Source organism: Athene cunicularia, assembly GCF_003259725.1.
Source record: "Athene cunicularia isolate RWA chromosome 13 unlocalized genomic scaffold, athCun1 chr13_part1, whole genome shotgun sequence".
Taxonomy (NCBI): Eukaryota; Metazoa; Chordata; class Aves; order Strigiformes; family Strigidae; genus Athene; species Athene cunicularia.
In genome coordinates this window covers 7,106,193-7,127,939 of record NW_020799117.1, presented here as the reverse complement: position 1 = coordinate 7,127,939, position 21,747 = coordinate 7,106,193, and the positions used below count along the sequence as shown (strand labels likewise).

Here is a 21,747-nt window from a genome sequence, read left to right as displayed (position 1 = left end):
AGGGTGTCTCACATCCTATATTTCAGATTCCCAGCTCTCTAAATCTCACATTTCTGATTCTGTAAATGCATCTGCTACAGGAGCTGATACAAGTAGCAGGAACCTCTTCCCTTACTCTATAATCTAATGCACTTAGCAAGCCAATGAATATGTGTGAAAGGAGGGGCTTTCTGGCTAAGGGACTCCTTGCAGGAGAACAGCTGTTAGAACAGCAAAACCTCAACTGAAGCCAGGCAAACACACTCACATCTCTCAGTGGCTTTGAGCATCTAGGTCTGGCAAGATAAGACCCCTCCTCCCTTCCTCTCTGCAAAAAGTGAGCAAACTAGCACAGAGAATCTTAAAGAAGACTTGATCTCAGCTGTGAAACGTTTCAGAAGATCCAGTAATGGCCTGGGTCAGCAGTAATATCTCCTGGTTTAATCACTTTGCTCTACATGAAGAACATTTTAGGAGGTACTTAAACAGCACTGAGGATTACTTAGCCTTCCTATGTGGGCCCAGACGGAGCCATCTGTTCTTGCCTATGGCTTTAGTGTACACCCTGATCTTTGTTGTTGGGGTGGTAGGTAACTTCTTAGTCTGCCTGGTAATCCTCAAGCACCGGAACATGAAGACCCCGACCAATTACTATCTCTTCAGTCTTGCTGTCTCAGACCTCCTCGTGCTGCTTTTTGGGATGCCACTGGAAGTCTACGAGATGTGGAGCAACTACCCCTTCTTGTTTGGGCCCGTTGGCTGCTATCTGAAGACAGCACTCTTTGAGACGGTGTGTTTTGCCTCCATCCTCAGCGTGACCACGGTCAGCGTGGAGAGATACATTGCCATCCTCCATCCTTTCCGTGCCAAGCTGGAGAGGACTCGCAGGCGTGCCCTGAGGACCATCGTGGTGCTCTGGGTCTTCTCTGTCCTTTTCGCCCTCCCCAACACGGGCACCCATGGCATCATGCTGCAGTATTTCCCCAATGGCACCTTGGTCCCTGGCTCTGCTATCTGCACTGTAGTCATGCCCATGTGGATCTACAACTGTATTGTCCAGATTACTTCTTTTCTCTTCTATGTGCTGCCCATGGGGGTAATAAGTGTGCTGTACTATCTGATGGGGCTAAGAGTAAGTCCTACTCTGGCTGTGCTCAGTGTTTCCTTAGCTCATTCTTGTGTGTTTGTGTCTGTATATGTCTTTTAAGTGATTGCACCTTTTTTCTTGCCCATCTGTTTTCCCAAAAAAAAGCAAAAGTATTTCAAACCTCTGAAAACTGTGGATCCAACTTTGGTGTAATCCCATTCTGAAATCATTATAGCTATGTTGAGGAATAATTTACCCCAATCTTTTTTTAAAATCCTACCATCACTGCTGCTCACATTTGGATGTTACTTAAACACCAAGACTGCATATTGATTTCAGCCTCTCAGAGATTCTCACTTTTGCAGTAGGGACCAGAAGGAAATAGAACAAAAGGAAAATGTGAAAAGAATAAAAAGGAGCAGGCTAGTGATTGGATCTTGTATATTATTTGTTTTCCCTCTACTTGTGACTGTGGAGTTTCCATTGCATTACTTTATTTTTCTCCTTCCCTGGAGATGGTGATAATATTCAGTTGTTAAAACTCACCAAGCTGTCATAAACTGAAATGCTACCTTATTGTTGCAGCTACCAAATTCAGAAATCATTTCTTTATATAGCGATGGCATCGTTTCACCATTGATTAAGGCTACCTTAGAGCTCATATTCAGTCTCTCTTCTGAAAATGAGACTAATTTTACCAAGTATTCATTATTTAAATACATGGATAAAACAAGTATTATAAAACTGTGTAACACAACACTAAAATACACTGCTAATCATAGCGAGTCGATGACTTTTTTATTCTCTTACGTTACATATATTTTGAAAATATAAATCCTATCTCATTTCACCGAACGTAACTTAAAGTTTAAAAAGCTGTCTGATCATATAGCAGGAAAGGGATGCAATATGCTGCTAGAGATGAATGAACTTACCGAATAACGTGCAAGAATTTCAACCAAATCTCTGCTGGTGTGTTTATCATTTTGTTGTGCTGGCTGACATTTACTGTTATCTGAAACTACAGAGAAGCAGTTTTTCCTTAACCAGGAAAATACACGAGGATTAAGTGCCAGAAATCCATAGCACACAGCAGATCTTCGAAGCAATGAATAGGTTAAATTATCCCCACTGCCCAGTGGCTGTTGTGGGGTCTTTACACAGTTTCATTGAAAATTTTGCAAAATAAGACCTGAAGGGAGGAAAAATTGCTGAAAATGTATCAGTCACAAAAATAAATAGAGACATCCATGGAACTAATAAAAAGAAGTCTTGAAGATTGCAACAATTTCTATTTGTGGCATCAAATATTCCTAATCCTCATCCCAGAAGAGAAACTACGTACCAGACAAGGGTTTCTCCCCCAGGACTTCTGTATATTCACAGATATGTTCAAGCTGTCTTCCCTAAGGGCTGCACTGATCATTGTTTATGTCTCTGCTTTTCTGTATATCCAGCTCAGACTAACAAATTTTAAAGAACATCCATCCTGGATATGTCTGCACTGCACTTCAAACTGCACTAGGCAAGATAATTTCATTTTTTCAACAGAAACGATAGAAGAATGGTGTAAATATATCTAATTTTTCAAGAGAAGACACTTTTTATCTACTCACAGGGGATGAAATCTGTAAAGCTTTAGCAACGCTCCAGAGTCTCCCGAGTGCCATGTATTGCTCATAGACTGTAGTGGAAAAACTCAGAGTAGATCCAAAGGTTGTACAACAGCTCAAATTCAGCAAAGAGAGCCATAGCCTTTCCAAGTCCAGGCTTTGTGCAACGGGCATTTCCTCACCAAAGTTTTTCCCTCAGGCTTTGCCAGTGCTCAGGAAAGCACTGTGTGACAGAAATCATGTGTGACATGTTAAGCAGTTGTGAGAAGGCAGCAAAAACATGTCATATAGGAGCTGAGTTAATTTTTAATTTTATTCCTTGGAAAAATGCAAAAATATGTTTGTTTTACACAAAGAAATTTATTGCCAGCAGAGCCATCAGGTTGATTACCTCATGATCAATTAATTACCTTATGATCTACCTGGATATAATTTTAAGGCTTGGTGGTTTAACAGTACAGTGTTATGGTCAGTAGATAGTTCCAGCATTAGTGTAAAGAAGATAACACCGTAGTCTCATTAGATTTGACTGTGGAAGCTTCTTTCTGCCTGTTTCATTGGGTCCTCATCACAGGTGCCTTTAGGACCAACCCCTAAATCAGCCAGGCTCTTCTTTAAACCCAGTTCAGCTGTGGAGCTACTGGTTGCAACCTTTAGCCCCACAGCTGAGGAGGAATAGGACAGGGAGAAAACAAGAACATTGGGAAATGGCTGTTGTAGAAGCTAATCCCTGCAGTGCGGGTAGAGGTGGGGTGGCATTGCTTGGGAAGAAGTCTACGTCGCAGCAGGATTCAGTGCAAGGTCCCCAACTGTTTCTTTCAAACCGATCTCTAAAAGGACACAGGGATAAGTGGTTATCCCTAGTTGTCTAAAAGCCAGACTCTATTTAATAAGGATTTTTGACAGTGAATCAAGTGATTGGAGAGTCCAAAGACTTATTTATCCCACCTACCTCAGACATCAGTGAGGGGATCTAGATGACCAGATGAAACTAGATTGACCGTACCTAGTCAGGATGATTCTTCTGCTGAGTCCAACACTTCTCTTAGTGTCACTTCCCCTCAGTAACACATTGGAAACACTGGTAATTTTTATTTCAGCTGTCTTTAAATCAAGACAATTTATTCTTGCCAATGCACAGCTGGTCCAGATTTTTTCATCGGAGTCTGTTTTGTCCCCTAAATGCCCCGTTGTTAGAACCAGAATCCTCTGCAGACAGTGACTGCCTTTGGCTAATTTCTGCAGAGCCCAGCACGCTCCTGGAGGGTGTGTCCCCTTTCCACAGACAGCGTTCAGCAAACCTTGTGCCCACTAACACATTTTCCTTTGCAATGGGGGTGAGCTAAGAGTACACCTGGGCTGCAGCTCAGCAGAGAGGGGGCAATGGCTTCAGCCAGACCACTGAAGTAGGGCTGCATGCTTGAACACAAGCCGTGTGGCTTTTAAATATCAATTTTTCCATCAGCTGGAGAGAAAGTTTGGTCACCACTCGTGTCAGGCCAAAGAGCTTACAGAAAACAGTTCTCCTGCGTTTGCTGAGTGGCTTCACTAGGTTTGCCTGGGGATAGGTGAGGCCCTAATTTCACTCTGCCATTTGATTTCTAGTATGAAATGCTGTAGCGAGTAAAGATGTGGTGGGAAAATCCAATTTTCAGCTTCTTTCTCCAGACATTTTAATTCTCTTGCAGAGAATGGGTAACATTCATCTTCAGGCAACCCTACATAGCCTCATATATCCACAGCGATGTAAAAGTAACCACTACCTTGGCTAGGGCTGTCCCTCTGTCAAACCATTGGCATGAATTCAAGTTACAACCTTTGCCATGGATTTGTTGTTTTGTTTTTTTTTTTCCTCTTTGTCATAACTCACTGTTTTATTAAGGTGCAACTGCTGAGTTACTCTTACTAGTTGCACCTCCATCTATTATCACTTGAGACTAAAGAGAAGCCTTATAGTATCATCAAAATTACAGGAGAAAGGTGAAAAATAAAGATATGTATGTTCTCTGGTTTATTACAGCATCAGAACACTGTATTCCCTGAGGCTTTGGAATATGCCCGGAATAGATTACTGTTGAAACTGAAAACCGCTGAAGGGAAACTAGGGATTTTAATCAATCTGAGCAGACATTTATCGCTAGATGTGTTTCAAATCAACTGAGTCTCTTCCTTAAGCAACTGTGGTTATGACTAAAAGCTACAAAGGGAATAATGTAAAACATGAGAGGCTGAATTTACACTATATTTGAATATAATTTGATTTACATGTGTTTCCCTTTTATAGGTTTTATGACTAAATAGAACATTTAAAGAAGGTCTCATTTGATCATCCTTACAGAAAAGTATTAATCAAAAGTCAGAAAGCAAGTCATAGCGTAAAAGGATAAAGAAAATGGCACAACTAGCATGCTTTCAGAAGTTTTTTTACAAATCCAGACTGATTTCTATCTTTTCTCTCATTTCTGATATTCTCATGTAATTAAAAGTTTTGTTTCCAGTTTCTCTCAGTTGAAAAAAGCGTCACTCCAAATCTGTTGACTAATCAGAAGTTCCCACTTCAGGAAGCTCTGTCCAGTTATGCACTCTCCATAGATGATTTATTTTATAATCAAATAAATTTTCCTGTTTATCTAGACCTGCTCTTTTCATCACCAAAGCACCAGTGCTCCTGCTCTAAGTACATTGGAGAAGCATTTCAGGAAGGATCAGATCATTATTCTTTAAGTCCATGTAGAAGTCTGGGAAAAACTACTGGAGAAAAAACCCCACCTTGTTGTAGTTGAGCAGTATGTGGCTGAATGTGTGCATATCATGCACACCGGCTGTCTGCAGGAGAGCATATATGGGTTTTGTTCATTAGAGGGATTGAATAACAATTAGTCCAAACACTCAGGGCTTGAAACAAACTCCCTTGAATTTTACAGGAATTTTTCCAGTGATTACAGCTGTGTTTCACTAAGGCCTCTCTGGGGATTTTTTGGATCATTGGTTTGTGCTTAATTGTGGGGAACCCCTTTAGGAAAATAAACAAACAATATTTTGCTAGAAGAGAAAGTAATGCCTAGCAAAATACTGTTGCAATTGAACACAAACTGTGAACCAAATATTGACTCATTGAGAAAGGACAAGTGGGGAACCAAAATACAAATTTCCTGTAAATAAGCAACCTCAGATGCATAAAAACTGCACATTGTTTTGAAACTAAAGCTTCAATGTTTCCCTACGCTAAAACTGAAATTTAAAAGTAGGTTTTATTTCAGTGAGTCCTGAGCTGTCCCAAATTCTGTCTTCTCAAACTACAGCTATCAAAATATCAAACGGCTATGTCTGGTGGGGATGTCATCTGCTGTCTAAGCTCTCCTTTGGTTTTCCTCCTTTTGCCAGTTGAGAGGAGACAGATCTTTGGAAGTGGAGGAAATGGCTGTGAATGTTCAGAGACCATCCAGGAAATCAGTTACCAAGATGTTGTGTAAGTAGTAAGTACTTCTGTATTTTATTTACCATGGACGAGGGTGGTCAGGCCCTGAAGGGTATCAAGCAAATTCACTGGATACAAGAGTTATGAGATTACATGAGTAGCTGTGATCAAAAAAAAAAAAAAAAAGCTTATTGCTATTTTATCTGGACTTAGAGGTCATGGGAGTGAAACACCACGACTAACTATCAAAAGACTCAGAAGGCAAATTTTCCTCTCTGGCACGAGAGGAGTTAAGCAAACCTACGTGACAGATGCTTGCATGGCAACTCTAATATCCCTCACTCCAGACCTGATTCTTGCAGCCTTCTAGGGAGGATTCCTCTTTCTCAGAGTACAAATAGTCTATATTGCACATTTTTAAAGAATGTTTTGCATCACACCACAAGCTCTGCTCATGAACAGGAAGGTCCAGCCAAACCACTTACATCACCTGCTGATTTAACCACTTAGACCTTCCCAAGAAAAAGTAGAACCTAGGCAGACTTGCACATTTGATAGCATTCAGTAGAATCTGTGCTCCAATCACCCTGAAAGCACTCACATCACTTCCCAATTTAAAGCTGTCTTTAAGGTAAAGATCACCTTGCTGCTGAGATGGTGTTTACGCAGGAAGAATAAATCACCTTCAATATTTCCCACAAAAACATTATTCTTTTAGGCACCATCTGAACTAGGAAATCGTACTTTGAATTCAGCCTGATTTTCAGTGCCCAATGACTATGACGACAGATAGGACCCAAGTCTGGAACAGTTTTGCAAGAGTCCTTCCAGAGCCAGCACAGGACAAGTTGTTCATGGAGGCAAAGTCTTTTTCTTCCATGCTGAGCAGTGCACCCAGACACACATCAGCACACATGGTTCCTATGGCCTGTTCCTGCTGTGTGATGCACAAAGAGTATGCAGAGGAAGTTAACCCCAAGGCACAATGCAGTCAGTGTGTCCCAGGTACCCCAGATGAATCCAGATGTCTCACTGGCAGTTTCTTCATTAGGCTCTGTACACACTAAGACATTACCTGTCTGTTGTCTGATCTGTTTGAATGACATTGTGTGTGTGCGTGTATTGAGTTATACAATGTACCAATCAGTGGAAAGTTTGTTCTTTTAGCTGGTAATTGCAAGACAGAAAGTATGACAAAAGATTTGAAACAATGAATAAAATTTGTATAGTTAGTCTTCCACCCAGCTTTCTGAACTATGTCTAGCCTGTGCAGGCTAGTGAACCACATCCCTCCATAATTTACTTGGTTTTCTTCTCCCTTTTCTCCATGCTAGTTGTCCTCGTGATGGTTTTTGCTGTCTGCTGGGCTCCATTCCATATAGATCGACTTTTCTTCAGCTTTGTTGTGGAATGGACTGAGCCCTTGGCTAATATATTCAACCTGATTCATGTGGTGTCAGGTAAAGCTTTCTTCTTCCACTTGGACAAGGACTGGCAAAAAAAAAAAAAAAAAAGTATTTGTGAGTGGTTTACTTGAAATATGTAGTCATTTATTTTGTAAGTGACGTGAGACATGCATGGAAAATCTTCTTGCAGTTTGGTGGAAAGTGATGAGAATCATGCCTGAAATAAAAGCTGTATGCAAGTTTCTGCAGCTTTCAAGATCTAGGCATATTGTCCAATACAGTTGTCTGAATACTCACAAAGAAGGGAAGAAAAAAAAAAAAAAAGTATTTGTGAGTGGTTTTCATGCATCATTACCAGCTGCTTTTCCTTCTTAGGAATGTTCCAAAATGAAGTCTGCTGTCATTCAGCTGCTTTTAATGAACACACAGCAGCAGGCATCATCCTCCAGAGGGTCTCTGAGACATATAGGAAGCCTGACCAAATGTCAAGACAAAAGTCTTACATACTGCTCAGAACTGGGTGATAAACCCAAAATGTTTATGCCAACCTGCCAACCATAAAATGAAGGCTTTTTCAAAGAGGAATCTTATTTTCAGTCTGCCATGGGAAAACACTGAATGTGGCCATTAGGCAGCTCAGACAAATCCAATCTCATGCAATTGTCCTGGTGTGTTGTAAGAAATGAGCTCTCCTCAGCTGGAAGTTATCCTCTGACAGCTTTGATGGGGTACCAGCTGTGCAAATCCTGCTGTGGGGATGAGGGCTGTGCTGGAGGCAGGTCACTACAGCTCAAGAGAGAGCTGGTTCCTGAACAGCTGGAGACAGTGAGCTCCAGTTAATACTCTCTCTCACTTTCCTTTCCCTCTCTCCTGCTGTGCCTGAGCTAGCTTTGGCAAGACATCCCTCTGCCTGGATGGTAGCAGGGCAGAGATGTGCTGTTGCTTCTTCCACCCTTGCACCCAAGTTTGGTGGAGCACTATAGGCAATTAAAAGATTTGTCCTCTTCTGAGATCATCCTACACAAAAATTGTCTTTCTCTCCCCCACCCTTGTTCTCCTAGGTGTTTTATTCTATCTGAGCTCTGCCGTGAACCCTATAATTTACAATCTGTTGTCCCAGCGCTTCAGGATGGCTTTCCTCAGTGTTATCTCTCCTTGCTGCAAGCACTGGGCCCCTAACCATCCCACCAGCAGGATTCCTGCCCAGCAAAGCATCTTCGTGGTTGAGGACCACAACCTTGTGGACTCTGCTGAAGACACAAGTCTCCCTGGCACCCACAGGACATCTGTCAGCAGTTCTCAGCTCTCCACTGGTCTGTGACTTTCCATGTTGTAATCCAGGTGAGAAAAAAGCTAAAGAAAAGCTAAAGAAACAAAAAGAGAAAAGACCCTCCTAAAGGGTGGGTCAGTGATTTCGGCAAGAAGAGCTCACAGACATGTCTTTTTGAATGAATGAAGGATGAGACAGTAATTAGCAGGTGGTTGAAAAGTATTGTTTTACTCTCAAATTAATAGGAGGGCTGGAAATCTCAGCTTACTGGCTGCAAGCTATACCAGCAAAGAGCTGCTTTACAAAAATGAGACCCACTCCCAGTATTACCAGCACAGGAGAGAGACACAGCTTACCCAAGTCTTACCAAAGGGCTTTTTGTGCACCAGTCTGAACTTCAGCTTATTTATTTTGAAATAGGGCAACTTGTTGCACAAGCTTTGTCTACCCACTTCTAGCTTTAGGCAATCCAGTCTCACTTCTCTCCCCTGCAATCTTCTCAGGCCTCTCTTGGCAACATAAGCAAGTAGGCGTGAACAAGAGCAGCTCTGAGCTGGGCTAATGGACATCAGACACCAGCAGTAGCTATTTTTCTGGGTCAGAAGAACTAGGGATCCGATAATTATGAAAAGCAAACTTGCTTTCTGAGCTAGGTGAAGATTTGAGTGGGGGTACTGATTAATGCCTTGAGTCACTTTGTCAAAAAACCTACCCCTTAGTGAGTGATTTTTAACAAGTCCCAACATTACTCCATATCTCCTCATACTAATGTCTGACAATATCTACACAGTGCTGAAATGGCACGTGCATGCCACAAATCCATCTACAACACCTGGGAAATAGCCACTGCTGGGAGCTGAGGATGTTTCTGGTGTGACACCCTTGCCCCAAACTCAGCTAAGTAGGGGATATCTGCCCATAGAATGTGGAGTGTTTGCAGTCTTTGCAGGCTTACCCTTTGAATTGGACAGTTTCACTTTTGTCCATCTGCCTGGACTGAGCCTGACCATGTACAAATGGACTGTGGTAGGTCTCTGCTATTCCCCATGTCCTGCAGCTTGCAACAGCTTTTTGCCATTGCTTGAACTTCAGATACTTACGTGTTGTCTCTGCCAGTGAAGCCCTGCGATCATACTTCAGTAGACTTCACACCTGCCCATACCAGGTGGACTGCAGAAGTCAGAGACCTACATGGTGTTAGCAACCACCAGGAACGAGGCTGGAAACTATTCACAATGGAATTGAGAGAAACCTGCAGGATCGAAGAAGCTGATAGGCAATGAAAAAGAGACTTTCTCAGTGAATTTGCATCTGCTGAATTCAGATTTTGGCACAAACAACAATATAAGGTCTGGGAAAATGTCCCACATCCCAGTCATGCAAATGGATCCTGAAGACAGCACACTTACATCCAAGTTGATGAGTTCCTGAGCCCATCTGCAAGGTCTGGACCCTACGGAGTTTTGTAAAGGGAGAACAGAGTGAATCCATTACATGTCAGAGAATTTTATATATCTCTGTGTCCCAGGTTTCAAAGCCCACTTGTGTTTCAGAGAACTGCCTCCCTTGTGCCTCACGACGCAGGGCTGGGTTTAGCTACCACATGGGGCTCAGGCTTGGCACACGCTGCCACAGAAAATCACCCAGTGTGTGTCATCAAGGGCCTGGGACTTACATAGTCAGAGTACACAGAGCTGCCATAGTGAATAAGAATGTTGGTTCCTGAAAGATGAGATACTGTGTGCATAAAAGCTTATTCCAGTCTGGTCACTGGGGATCCAGATGACGTTTCCCACCATAGGAGGAAGGGGTTATATTCCTGCTACAATGGGCTTTTACCTTGTCGTTCCCAAAGTCTTCTGGTTTGCCTCTTGCTGTGGGACTCGTAGGCGAGGCAAGACCAGGGGGGCTCATGACAGCTGGGGAGTCACCCTTTACTGCAGCACAAGGGGAATTTCAGCCCATGTTTTTTTGCCAGACACATTTTACCAGCTGCAACACTGAGAAAAAAGCCATGAGGAGAGCAACAGATACACACAAGGCCCTGGAGAGAAAAGGCAATTCCTGATCCCTGAAGACACAACTGAAATACTTTGCCACCCCCAAGTGGTCACTTGAGATTTATCAGTGACACATTCCTAACCAGGTTTGTTCTTGTTTTTCCCTCCAGCAGACATTAAAGTATGTTTTCCCTCCGGATTAGCTGTGCCGGTAATGACTTGCTGTCTGCGAGCTGCTCAGGTCCCTGCTCTCGCACCCTGTGTAGGACACTGAGCTCTGTGTCCCAGCTAAGGGCTGGGCACTGCCCGGGCAGAGATTTCTTCCCTCACCTTGTGCCTCACTTGTGCAACTCCCTAACTGAGCTCAGGGGGTTACCCTCTTTATCCCAGCTGTGTGCCAATGGAAGAAGGTCATACGGTTAGTTTGACACACTCACACATCCACCGTATGATGGAGACACCCCTCTGCATGGTTTTGTGGTTCTTTGAATGCATTTTATACAGTTAGGATCAGACAGCATCTTGTGCTGGTGCAGACAGAGCCATCCATGGGTGATGTCGCTCTCTTCTCCTCCCTTCATGAGAGAATTGCAACCTTGGCAGCAAAGCTGGAGTTGTTCAATGCATCTCTTGGCTTGCAGATGAGCACACAGACTTGCACTCAAGGTTGGGGTGTGAAGCTGTAGGCTGAAGATTTTGTGTGATCTTAAACAAAATGGCCAAATTTTTGTTCCTAGGGAAGACAAAGTGTTTTCTGAGGAAGGCAAAGTGGTGGAGGGAAAAAGTATGCATGGATGGGGAAATTTTAGAAGAGAAATAGTGACCAGGAATGACCAGGAACTAGTCTCCAGTTCTGAACTAACAAAATTTTTTGTCTTAAGAGCAGTTTTTCTCACATCTAATTTGGCATCAGTCAAAAGAAGTGGCACTCATAACCAAAAATTACTGGGCTTTTTTTGGTCAAACATCAAAAGCAAAGCTGAAAAAATTTATTCTTGCACCAAGTCATACCTTTTGTGAAAGTGTTATCGGGGGAGACATGTCAAAATTCTTCTAAATTCTGTTAAAAATAAAATAAATGCAGTGAAACAAATGTGGGCTGGCTTGAGGTTGGGTACTCTGAGTTAAGTTCCCTGTGACAGCCCAGCTCAGGACCCCCTCGTTCCTGAGGAGGAATCGCCAGAAAGTAGTCACTGTCCACTGGATGCTTTTCTTCCCAAAAGGTCAGTGCTTGAGTTATTTATCCCTCTGCTCTGATATTTACCTGGCTGAATGTTGGGAGCTGGATCCAAACATGAAAATACAAGGAAGATGAATAGAGATGTCATGAGAGCCAATGATATTCCTTTATTTGTACATTTAGCAGCTTTCATAGCCAAGCGCTGAAAAACGTTGGCAACCGGCTGAGAAAAACTCCTGTTGCAAGAAAACAGAACAGCTCATTTTCCCCCAAAGTGGTCTCGTGTGATAAAAATATATTCATTTGAAATCAAGCATGACTTCCTAGACAGAACTGTCTATTGATTTATTTCTCTGCTTCTGTTTCCTTCTGGGAAACATGCAAGTGTGTGAGCAGAATGTGTGGAGAGCAGGGGCAATGCCCCAGCACTGTGAACAGAACACGGACAGTTTGAAATGTGCTGCAAGGAAGCACTTAAAGGAGAGAAGAATTGTTTGCATTGCCAATGAGTGATACTCAGATCTAATCCCAGGGTAAGTATTGGAAAAAACATCATGACAGCAAGTGGACAATTCTGTTACGTTTATATGATGAAGTTTTGGACAGTGCTGTGTTTTGAAGTGTTTAAACCATGGCTTATCAGCAAAATTAAACATACACTTAGCTGCAGAGCTGGTTATATGTATCTGTGTGTAACATGAAAATAAATATATTAGAGTGTCTCTTCCTATGTCTGGTCCATCCTCCAGCAACCTTTGTGTTTTCTGTTTCTCCTTCTTATGTCACATGAATAGCAGAAGATGGAGATTCCCTGGATATTCAGCCAACACCAAGTGCAGTACACTAAGGACTTACTACACATCACAGTACTTTTTTTTTTTTTTTAAAAAAAAAAAAAAAAAAAAAAAAAAAAAAAAAAAGCAGATTAACTCAGCTGGTATATATGCATGAAAATACAGCACTAACCCCAGTGTGGTTTGTTGCATCCAAGTGCTGTGCAAGAGTGCTTCTTCAGGGGAGGAGGTTAAAAACTGGGCAGCACGGGTTGTCATAACCAGGAGAAGATCCCAAAGCAAAAAGTGCTGCTTCCCAGTCTGCGTAACAGCCACATCTGCTCTCCCTCCCTGTTTTCCTGCAGTCTTTTGCCTCATTTTCTCTGCTGTTCATTATGATACTTGCTAGGTTTTTCCCCACTGAGGTTTCTTGTTCTACAGACTAACAAATCTATAGCAAATTGCTGAGCTGTAGCATTTCCATATCAAATGGATATTAAAGTAAGGAAAAATATGGTAATTAAAACAGAATAATAATCTGGACTTCTTTCTATAATAAGCTGTGGAATAATAAGGGGAAAGGACAAGAAATCAAACAACCAGGAACTCTTGCAAGGATTAAATGCTGGTTTTTAAATTTGGTCCAAGCTGATGCAATGGTGGCAAACGTTCTTCAGAATGAGCTGGGGGATAAAAGAGTTTAAAAAGAAACAGCAGAGAATTGCCCAGTCTGGGCCTTGCAGATCTCCCTGCTCAGGGAAATAAACACTTCTGAAGTTGTTAGGTTAGATCACAAGCCATAAGGGCTCATGCACCAAAAGACAGTGACCGTCTTGCGCATGGTTCAGGGCTGGTTTCCCTGACTTCAAAAAAGTAATTTGCCATGTGTAAAATAAGCATGGGCCGTAATGTAAGTACCTCACCTGGAGGCTGCTGATTTTCTTCCACACTTCTTTCCATTTCACATTTTGGCTAGTCAACAGCCTGCTTTGGTCACACCCCAGACACAGAGGCAGAGCTAAGCTCACTTGCCACCAGAAGTAAAAGACCTTCTGTTACTGTGTAGACTTTGTGAAAAGTTGCAGCTGTTGTTTTAAAGGCAAATTATCTTAAATCCACGTAATTTTTAAAGAAGATTTAATTTTAGGAGTATGGGAGCTGTTGGAATAATTTGCTTCCCACTAGGATAGCCAATTCATGAATGAAATACAGAAGTCTATTGTAAAAGCCCAAATAACTTTCAGCTTATGCTATGTTGTGAAATGCAGTAAAGTTCCTTCTCAGAGGAAAAGGCTTTTGTCTGCTTTTTTTGACTAGGAGTGGGTTTTTCAAAAGACCCTTAGACCCAAATGTCTACAACATGAAGAGCTCCATCAGAGGAAATCTAGCTTCCTTTTATAGCTGAAGGGGGGAAAAAAAGCTGTGCTAAAATCAATTTATCTGACCTATTTCAGTCATCTACCTTAGGTGTTTTACAGGTACTTTTTATGCATATCTTCTACAACTGAAAAACAAAGCTAGGTAGCTAGGTACAGGTCGTCTTGAAATACTGTCTGTTCTTTGTTGCAGAGCAGGTATGTTTGTCAGTCCCTTTCAATTCCTTCATTTCTTTAGAACCCAGGAGACCCCCCCTTTAGAAATGACTCAGTAGGAACATCATGCTCCAAGTGAGCAACACAAATAGCTAACAACTATAACTCACCACAAAACACTTGGAGAACAGCATCCTCAGGGGCTCACCTACCATTTTGTTCTGGGGCTGGTGCCTCTGCGACACCTGGACAATGCTCTCACAAGCTGGGGAAATTCAGACAAAGCTCTGCCACTTGTGGGGTTGGCAGCATTTGTTTACAAGCTTGCGGTTTACCTTCCCTTACTTCTACAGGAGCTGGTGAGGGCAGGAAAGATATTTGTCCTGCCACAGAATGTGCTAAATAGCTGCCTAAACTCAATGGAAGGGCTCCAAAGGGAAGTATTTTCATGCTGCTGTGACTGCAGTGCAGGTGGGTTGGGCAGCACTGAGCAACTGCAGCAAAACAACGACAAGCATCACAGTTTGGGGAAATAGAACTCCCCAGCTTTTCCATGAGGAAGGAAATAAAACACTAACACAGGAACTTGGAGGTATAGATATTGTTTATTTAACCACGTACAGACTGGAGTTTCTGTGAGCTGGCTTGGTGCTAGGGGAATACTACACGCAGAGGGGTTTTCTGAATGTGAATGAACCTGGTTAATACCACAAACCCCAGCTTCCCCCAAGCCCTGCACCACTGTTTCCTCCCAGCTCAAGTTACCTGCTCCTGCAGAAAAACAGACCACAGACACAGCAACGCATAAAAATTTACATTACAGTAGCGAAGACAGGACCCTCCACTGGGACTGAGACACACAGAGCACACGGTGGGGTAACAAGGACCGTTCCTTAGCTGGTTCACAGTACCCATCTATTTCCATGCTCTCAGCCTAAAGTAATGCAAATCAGTTTGTGTTCCTGCATACAATGAAGATGAAGAGGCAGTTGACATCAGTCCACTTGCATCTAGTTTGCTTATGTATCTCAGCCCCCAGACAAGGAGCCGAGTTGTGTGGAGCTCTCTCTTTCTGCATATAACAAGAAACAGTCCCAGAGCTGGGACTCATGGCAACCTCCCAATTCCCAGTAAACCTGCTACGTTACTCCAAGAGGCAGCAATGACTGCCACACATGATCCAGCCTCAGCACTCTCCACTTTTTTACTGTGTCTCTCGCACTGACAACAAGGAGCACTCATACATTAGCCTCAGTCTGGCTGCTTCAGGTCTCATTTCTTCCCCTCTCTCCCCTCCCATAAGGAACAGGTATAGCGAAGAATCATCTCTCCTCCCCATCCACCCTTGTCTTTTCACTGCTGAGAAATTCCACTGAGGATTGAGTCTTTTCCCTGCAACTTTATTTGCCAGCTGTAGGGTTTTCACGTCGTATTTGTATTCCAGTCCCGATTTCAATTACCTGGCTAACCTTTTCAATTTTCACAGAGAGTGAGAATCAGAAAATAGCAGGTCCTTTATTACATCTTACACTGACGGGGAATGCTTCACCCTCCTCCCCCCCTATATTTGCAGGAAAGCTCTGTCAAATTCAAACAAACTCATTGATCATAACTTGCCTATTTACTTATGCTTTGCTGACTGTTAAGTATTCTGGTCCTTTCTGCAGACCTGTTTTCCATCCTCCTTTTGGATTGAACGTGCTACTTTTTATATCATTTCTAAAAGCCGTGGAGAAACAGTCTTAAGTCTTCACTCCGGCGCTTGACTGCAGTGAGAGCTCTCACCAGAGTCAGATACTGGAGAAGGTAAAAGCCTTGTGCTTCGAGAGGGGCTATTTGCTGATCTTTGATAAGAAGACATAGTGGTAGCCAGTCCCAGAGCACTTCCCAGGGGAGTCTCAGAGCACTAAAAGGGTTCCCTCAGACCAGGAATGCAAGTCAGGCACAGGACATCACCCTGCTGATCCCAAAGCCACTGCTCTGCCACTGTACTGGCCACAGTTGCCACCTGCAAAAGAAAACACTTTCCTCTCTCTTTTTGGCTTTCTTGGTTCTCCAAGTCATCATTCTCCTAACTCCTTCATTCTTTAGAACTCTTGATACTGCAGTCATTTCCCTGCCTGTCCTCTGTCTGCCCCATCACTCAACCATCCTAAAAATGGTTTATTTGATTGGGGGGGCAGGAATTTAGTGCAATAGATCTGTTTCTTAGCAACTTCTTCTCCTCTTTCTTACTTTTCTTCTGTTATTTCCAGCTCATTATCTTTGTCCATGTTCAACTCCAAATTAACTTAATTACAGACAGATTTCATATGTCTCTACACTAGAAGGGGCACTTGTAAAACATCCCTCCAGTCAATAGTAAATGAGGGCCTTGGTCTATGTTAAGTAGGCTCTGGGAAGGGCAGCCCAGCTGTGTCTGTCCTGCTCCCTCCAGAGACCTCTCTCAATTGCTCGGAGCTTCTGCTGTTCCTCTGAGCTGCTTTTAAGTGAGGCATTTCAGCTATCCGTTTTACAGCCTACTCAAGTTCATCACAACCACTGAGCTCCATAGTAGACATCTCTGTAAACTGACAGGTGAACGCTTCTCTCCTGCAGATGCCAAGGGCACTGAGATCTTTCCACCATATTCAGATAGGTGGAAAGTGCCTGGGTTCAAAGTCTGTGCCTATTGGAATCTGCCATGGCTGCAAATCTGAGCTAAACCCGACTCATAGTGGGTATGAACACTGGATGTACTCAGTCCAGGCTGACCTCCTATTACTGGTACATTTGGTAGGACAAAGATCTCTCTTGATTAATGCAGCTCTGGTTGCCTAAAACCCATATACTGATGACAGCTCTCGCCTCAAAAATCTCCCTCCGAGATAAAAACACACTAAGTGGACTAAATGCAGGGCAGCCCCTCATACCTCACCCTCTCCCTAGCTGGTGATAACAGCTTTTCTTGGGAAAAAAAGGAGCAGGATCTATCTCCAGCAGTTGATGGGCTTCCCACCTTCTAGTAGGTAAGGTTGCACTGCTGTAGCTTACCGTTCACTAAAGTTCTCCACTGGCAGAAGAAATTTTTTTCTTCTTTCTGCTGGAGCTCAAATAACTATTACCCAGCCAGGGCAACTCTTCCTAAGTGTATCAAATTTTGTCATGGTGTCAGTGATTCCTCACTGGTAGGAACAGGATGCTGCTTTGAGAAGAATGAAGAGAGATCTGAATTCATACAGTGAGGGAAGAGCTGTGACATAGAAACCAACAGACTTGTGTTGAGGGCATGTGAAATACTATGAAGCCATTTAACGGTGTAGAGAAGGGAGAAAAAACCTCCCACCAGAGACATAAAAGGCAGGGAGGGTTTTGTGGCAGTTATAAGAGGAATCAGAGAGCTGTAGTTCTACTGTTAGAAGATGACACCTGGGAAAGGTCTCTGGGAAAGGAGAACTCTGCTGATTCTTTATGCAAGATGGTTCCTCCTCATTTAGATAAGCACTTCTGTCCAGCTCTTTGCTACCCTGGAAAGTGGTACCACAGGTTAAACTGGAATGTGTCCCCTCATCCTACAAAGGTAGAGTTGCAAATCATGCACATATACTTGAGTTAACTAACTTAAACCCTGGTAGCAGTGCAGCTGGAAAACAAGCCTTCCTGAGGCTCTGCTGACTGAGCAATGCAGTTTATGGGAACACCACAAAATACTGTGAGGAGACTATACCACCTGAACTGCAGTCAGGTCCTTGCCCTTAGTCCTGGATAGACTCTCATTCAGAATTAAACTCTTTCTGCCCCAAAAGCTTCAGGCTCTTCCCTTTCTCTGTTGCCCCTTGCTTGTCATCACTTTGCTGTGTCCCTCTCTGCTCTGTAGGGAGACAGGTCATAGGTAGGATAATTCCTCCCTGCTTCACTAAGACATTTTCAGAGTTACCTATCTCAGTGTAACCACGTTGCATCTATCATCTCAGCAGGAGACTGTTCCTAAGGTCTGTTTTTAGACCAAAAAGGCCTGAAGAAGCCAAGGAGCAAATATCTGCCCTGAAATCTGAACGTGTGGCCTCTGAAGATCATTTGTACGCATCTTCCCCAGACTTACAGACCAACGACACTAGTCAGTGTCCACTGGAGGTCAGTCTTGTGCCATGAAAACCTGTGTGGGGAGCCAGGTAGTGGGGTGCTCTGTGGTGTCCAGCAGCCCTGGGCTCTAGGCCGGCGTGTGCAGTGCACAAGATGCCCCAAGAGAGAATCTGTTCCAGTTCCCTCAGTGTTGATTTATGATTTAGAGATTTTTCATGGTTTTATTTCTTTTTTTCCTTGCTCAAAAGTATCCAGGGGTCTGTTGCTGAAGAAGCTTAGCAAGGGAGATGCTGTTCAATCAGCAGAGTGCAGGATCACAGAAAACCAGGATGCTCCACAGGTCCAAGCAAATGTGTGTGGTGGCACCACATAGCTGGTGAGTCAGGCTGGGCCTGCTCATCCAAGCTGACCTGAAAAATATGCTTGTTTCAGGGCAATTCTTAGTCTTTTGGTTTTGTTTCACAGGGGAGTGGCATCATTAATTATTTACAGATTGCACCCTTTGGATGAGAGATCAGGATATTGATGCATGACCAACACAAGTAGAAGTCCAGATACACTAAATCAGAGCCAAATTCCTTGCCAGTGTGCCAATAATTCAGTTTTTCTACATTGAATCCTACCTCCTACCACTCCGCCTATGAGACTCTCCAAGAGGGGCTCAACAAGTATTGATGGGAAACAATATCCTTCAGCTAAACATTTTGATAAAACAGGGGTTTTTCCCCTGAAGAAAAAAAATCTGTGATTTTATGCAGGATCCCACAGGTGCCAGTGCAAACTCCACTCTGACTCTGCCAAGTGAAGTCAGCTCTTGGCAACTTACACATCTATATAAAAAATACGCATCAGTATGACTTACATAGAAAATGGAGATTGAAGTGCTCAGTTGCGATCTTCTCAGGTTACTATTCCACACTTCAGTCTGTAGGCCCAGGTATTCCTTATTTCACCTTCATTGTGACTTAATTTTTCTCTCTAGATCAAGGATGGCAGACGTGTCCTATGCTCTGCCTCCAGTCAGGCCACATCTGAAGTGCAGGATACGTATCATTCACACAAATTCACTGATGCTCCAGACTCAAATGACAGCCAGCATTGAATAAACCCTCTGCTGGCCCCTTCTACAAGAAACCTTAAGTATCTATTTCCTCTGCTTTGCTGTAATAGATAAAGAGCCGATCATGTTCTGCTATTTTTCTACCACAACAATAGAACTACGGGTCCCCACCGTTGGCTTCATTCCTATGAATGATCAGTTATCCTTTGGTGTTAAATAAACGGCAATTATACACTCTAAACCAGAGAATCCCACAGGTCAAGGCACCTCTGATCTCTTACCTCTTATTCCCACCAGTATTCCTGTCTGCATGTCCTTGTGCACGTCACATCTTTCCAGCAAGAGAAAGGCAGTCTCCATCTCTCTGTCCTTCTCCGCCGGTACTCACCTCCTGCCTCAAGGAACAGCAAAGTTTTTTCTGAAGCCAGACAGTTCTTAAAAGGGACTGGAACAGATGGAAAAAGGAGACAGGGTGGGGCCACTGCAATAACTCAGTAAAATTGGCTCTCCATAATTTGGAAACAAGCCCACAGTATGGCCATGGCACTGGAGTCATTACTTGGAAGATGTGACCCTAACTAGCCCAGGAGCTTGGCAGCCCAGTGATGACACAGACAGTCAGAAACCAGGCAAGCAATGGGGTAGGAACAGAGACAAGACAACTGCTGCTTTTGGCAGAGCCCATTTTTGTATCAGACATCCCTGCAGCAGCCTTCGGGTGCTGCCATCTTGCTGCATATTGCAAAATGTTAGGAGCACAGGATGAACTGTGCTCAGTATGACCTATACTGGCAAATTACATACCAATGTGCTTAGGTCAAGGGGACCCTTGCATCCTTTGCTTTGCATATTAATCAGCTTTGCATGTAGGGATGAAACAAGGTTAGTGTCATTTTGCCCTCAGGATTCACCACTGGTCCTTCCTCCTCTCAGAAGTCAGACATTTTCATTCCTTTTTGTGTTTTAGGGTTCTTTTTGTTGTTTTGGTGTTTGTTTGTTTTGTTTTGTTTTGTTTTTCCCCTCTCATATTTTGCTGTAATGTCTGTGATATTTATTACAGCAGGAAACATAACATATCTTCACCTGGCTGTTTGAGAGCTTTGCAACTGATGGTCCATTACCACTTTCTTATGGGGTCTTTATTTTCTTATGAACATTTCATACTTCACAGATGGAACCGATCCACTTACCTCTATCAATAAATCACAGTAGCTTAAGCCTCAGTTTATTGCCAGGCTAGTCCAACTGTGGAACCTAGTAAGCATGCTGAAAACAAAAGGTTTGAACCATTAACATGTTTAGCTGTCCATATTTAAAGAAGGATTGGAAGGAAAGGCAGAGTTTAGAAAGCATGTAGGTAAAAAATAGCTGTATGGAAGGAGGGCAGCTGCTAGTCTCTGTGAGCAGGACCCAACTTCATACATCTTGGCTTGTTCAGTCCATTGATTTGCCCAGCAAAGATTCGCCCAGCCTTCCTAGGACTCTCTCTCTCTCTCTCTCTCTCCCTCTACCATACCGCAGCTGCCCTTGCTCTCCAATGCTGCAGGTCCTGTTCATGACCTAGTGACAAAATTGTGCCCTGGGTACAACGGGATAAAGAAATCCCTTTCCTGAAACACTGAGGGATACTGGTGTGTCACTCCTCAGTGATGCTCTGAGGAAAATAGTGTTTGTTTTAGAAATGCTAAACCAAAAGGGTTTATGGATATTGAGGGGGCTTTGTTAGTTTGATTCTGGCAGAAGCAGCTTTTCAATCCATTTATCAAGCTGCCTGCTGCTCCCATTTCAAGGCTGATGAAGCTATAACAAACAGTGAGCCAAAAAAAAAACCCAACCCACAAAAGTCTTTTGAAAGGTGTATGAAGCAGTTTAATAAATAAAAGAAGGTTGGGGGAAAAAAAAAGAAAAATCATCAGTGCAAGGTTTGGCTTGCCTCTGTTGTTCATTTTATAGCATAAATTTAAATAAATGAATGAAGCGTGTTGGTGAAATCACTCTTTCATTCTCTAAAAAGTCCTGCCTGTGAATTCATCTTTCTACAATAGCTCTTGTCTTGCCAGCTACCCTCCAAATTGCCCTTCAAATTGCCACTTTTAAATTTATAAGCATATCCTTCAGGCTCTGCAGAATCCCTGAGTTTCTCTGAAAAAGTACATGCATTCCTGATGGATGAAAACTCTTTATGGAAACTCCAGTGCAATAAACCTCATCCCTTCCCGCTGCCCACAGAAGACCTTGGAGTTTGTCCCAAGCTTTTGTCTTCTACAGAGGAGACATTCCTCCTGGAAGCTCCCGGGAGGTCTCAGTCCCATATTAACTATCAGTTTTTTCTCTGGGCACGAGGGCAGCCTTTGCTCACCCTGGGGT

The 21,747-nt window shown here is 43.1% G+C and overlaps 1 protein-coding gene and 1 long non-coding RNA gene across 3 annotated transcripts; one reads left to right on the top strand and one right to left on the bottom strand.

Annotated features, from left to right (window-relative positions):
• Nucleotides 1-202: 202 nt before the first annotated feature.
• Nucleotides 203-9,119, top strand: NMUR2 (neuromedin U receptor 2). The gene is made up of 4 exons (XM_026858253.1): nt 203-1,111; nt 6,064-6,148; nt 7,432-7,557; nt 8,565-9,119. Exons 1-4 carry the CDS (start codon nt 389-391, stop codon nt 8,822-8,824), a joined length of 1,194 nt encoding a protein of 397 aa, XP_026714054.1. The 5' UTR covers nt 203-388; the 3' UTR covers nt 8,825-9,119.
• Nucleotides 9,120-9,247: 128 nt separating this feature from the next.
• Nucleotides 9,248-21,185, bottom strand: LOC113485224. Of its 2 annotated transcripts, none has more exons than XR_003399381.1 (3): nt 19,183-21,185; nt 12,038-12,189; nt 9,248-10,042 (listed from the first exon to the last, which is right to left on the bottom strand). It is a non-coding gene; the product is annotated as an uncharacterized LOC113485224 (long non-coding RNA). The 2 variants fall into 2 exon arrangements; XR_003399382.1 differs by having other exon boundaries at nt 9,248-10,025.
• Nucleotides 21,186-21,747: the final 562 nt, after the last annotated feature.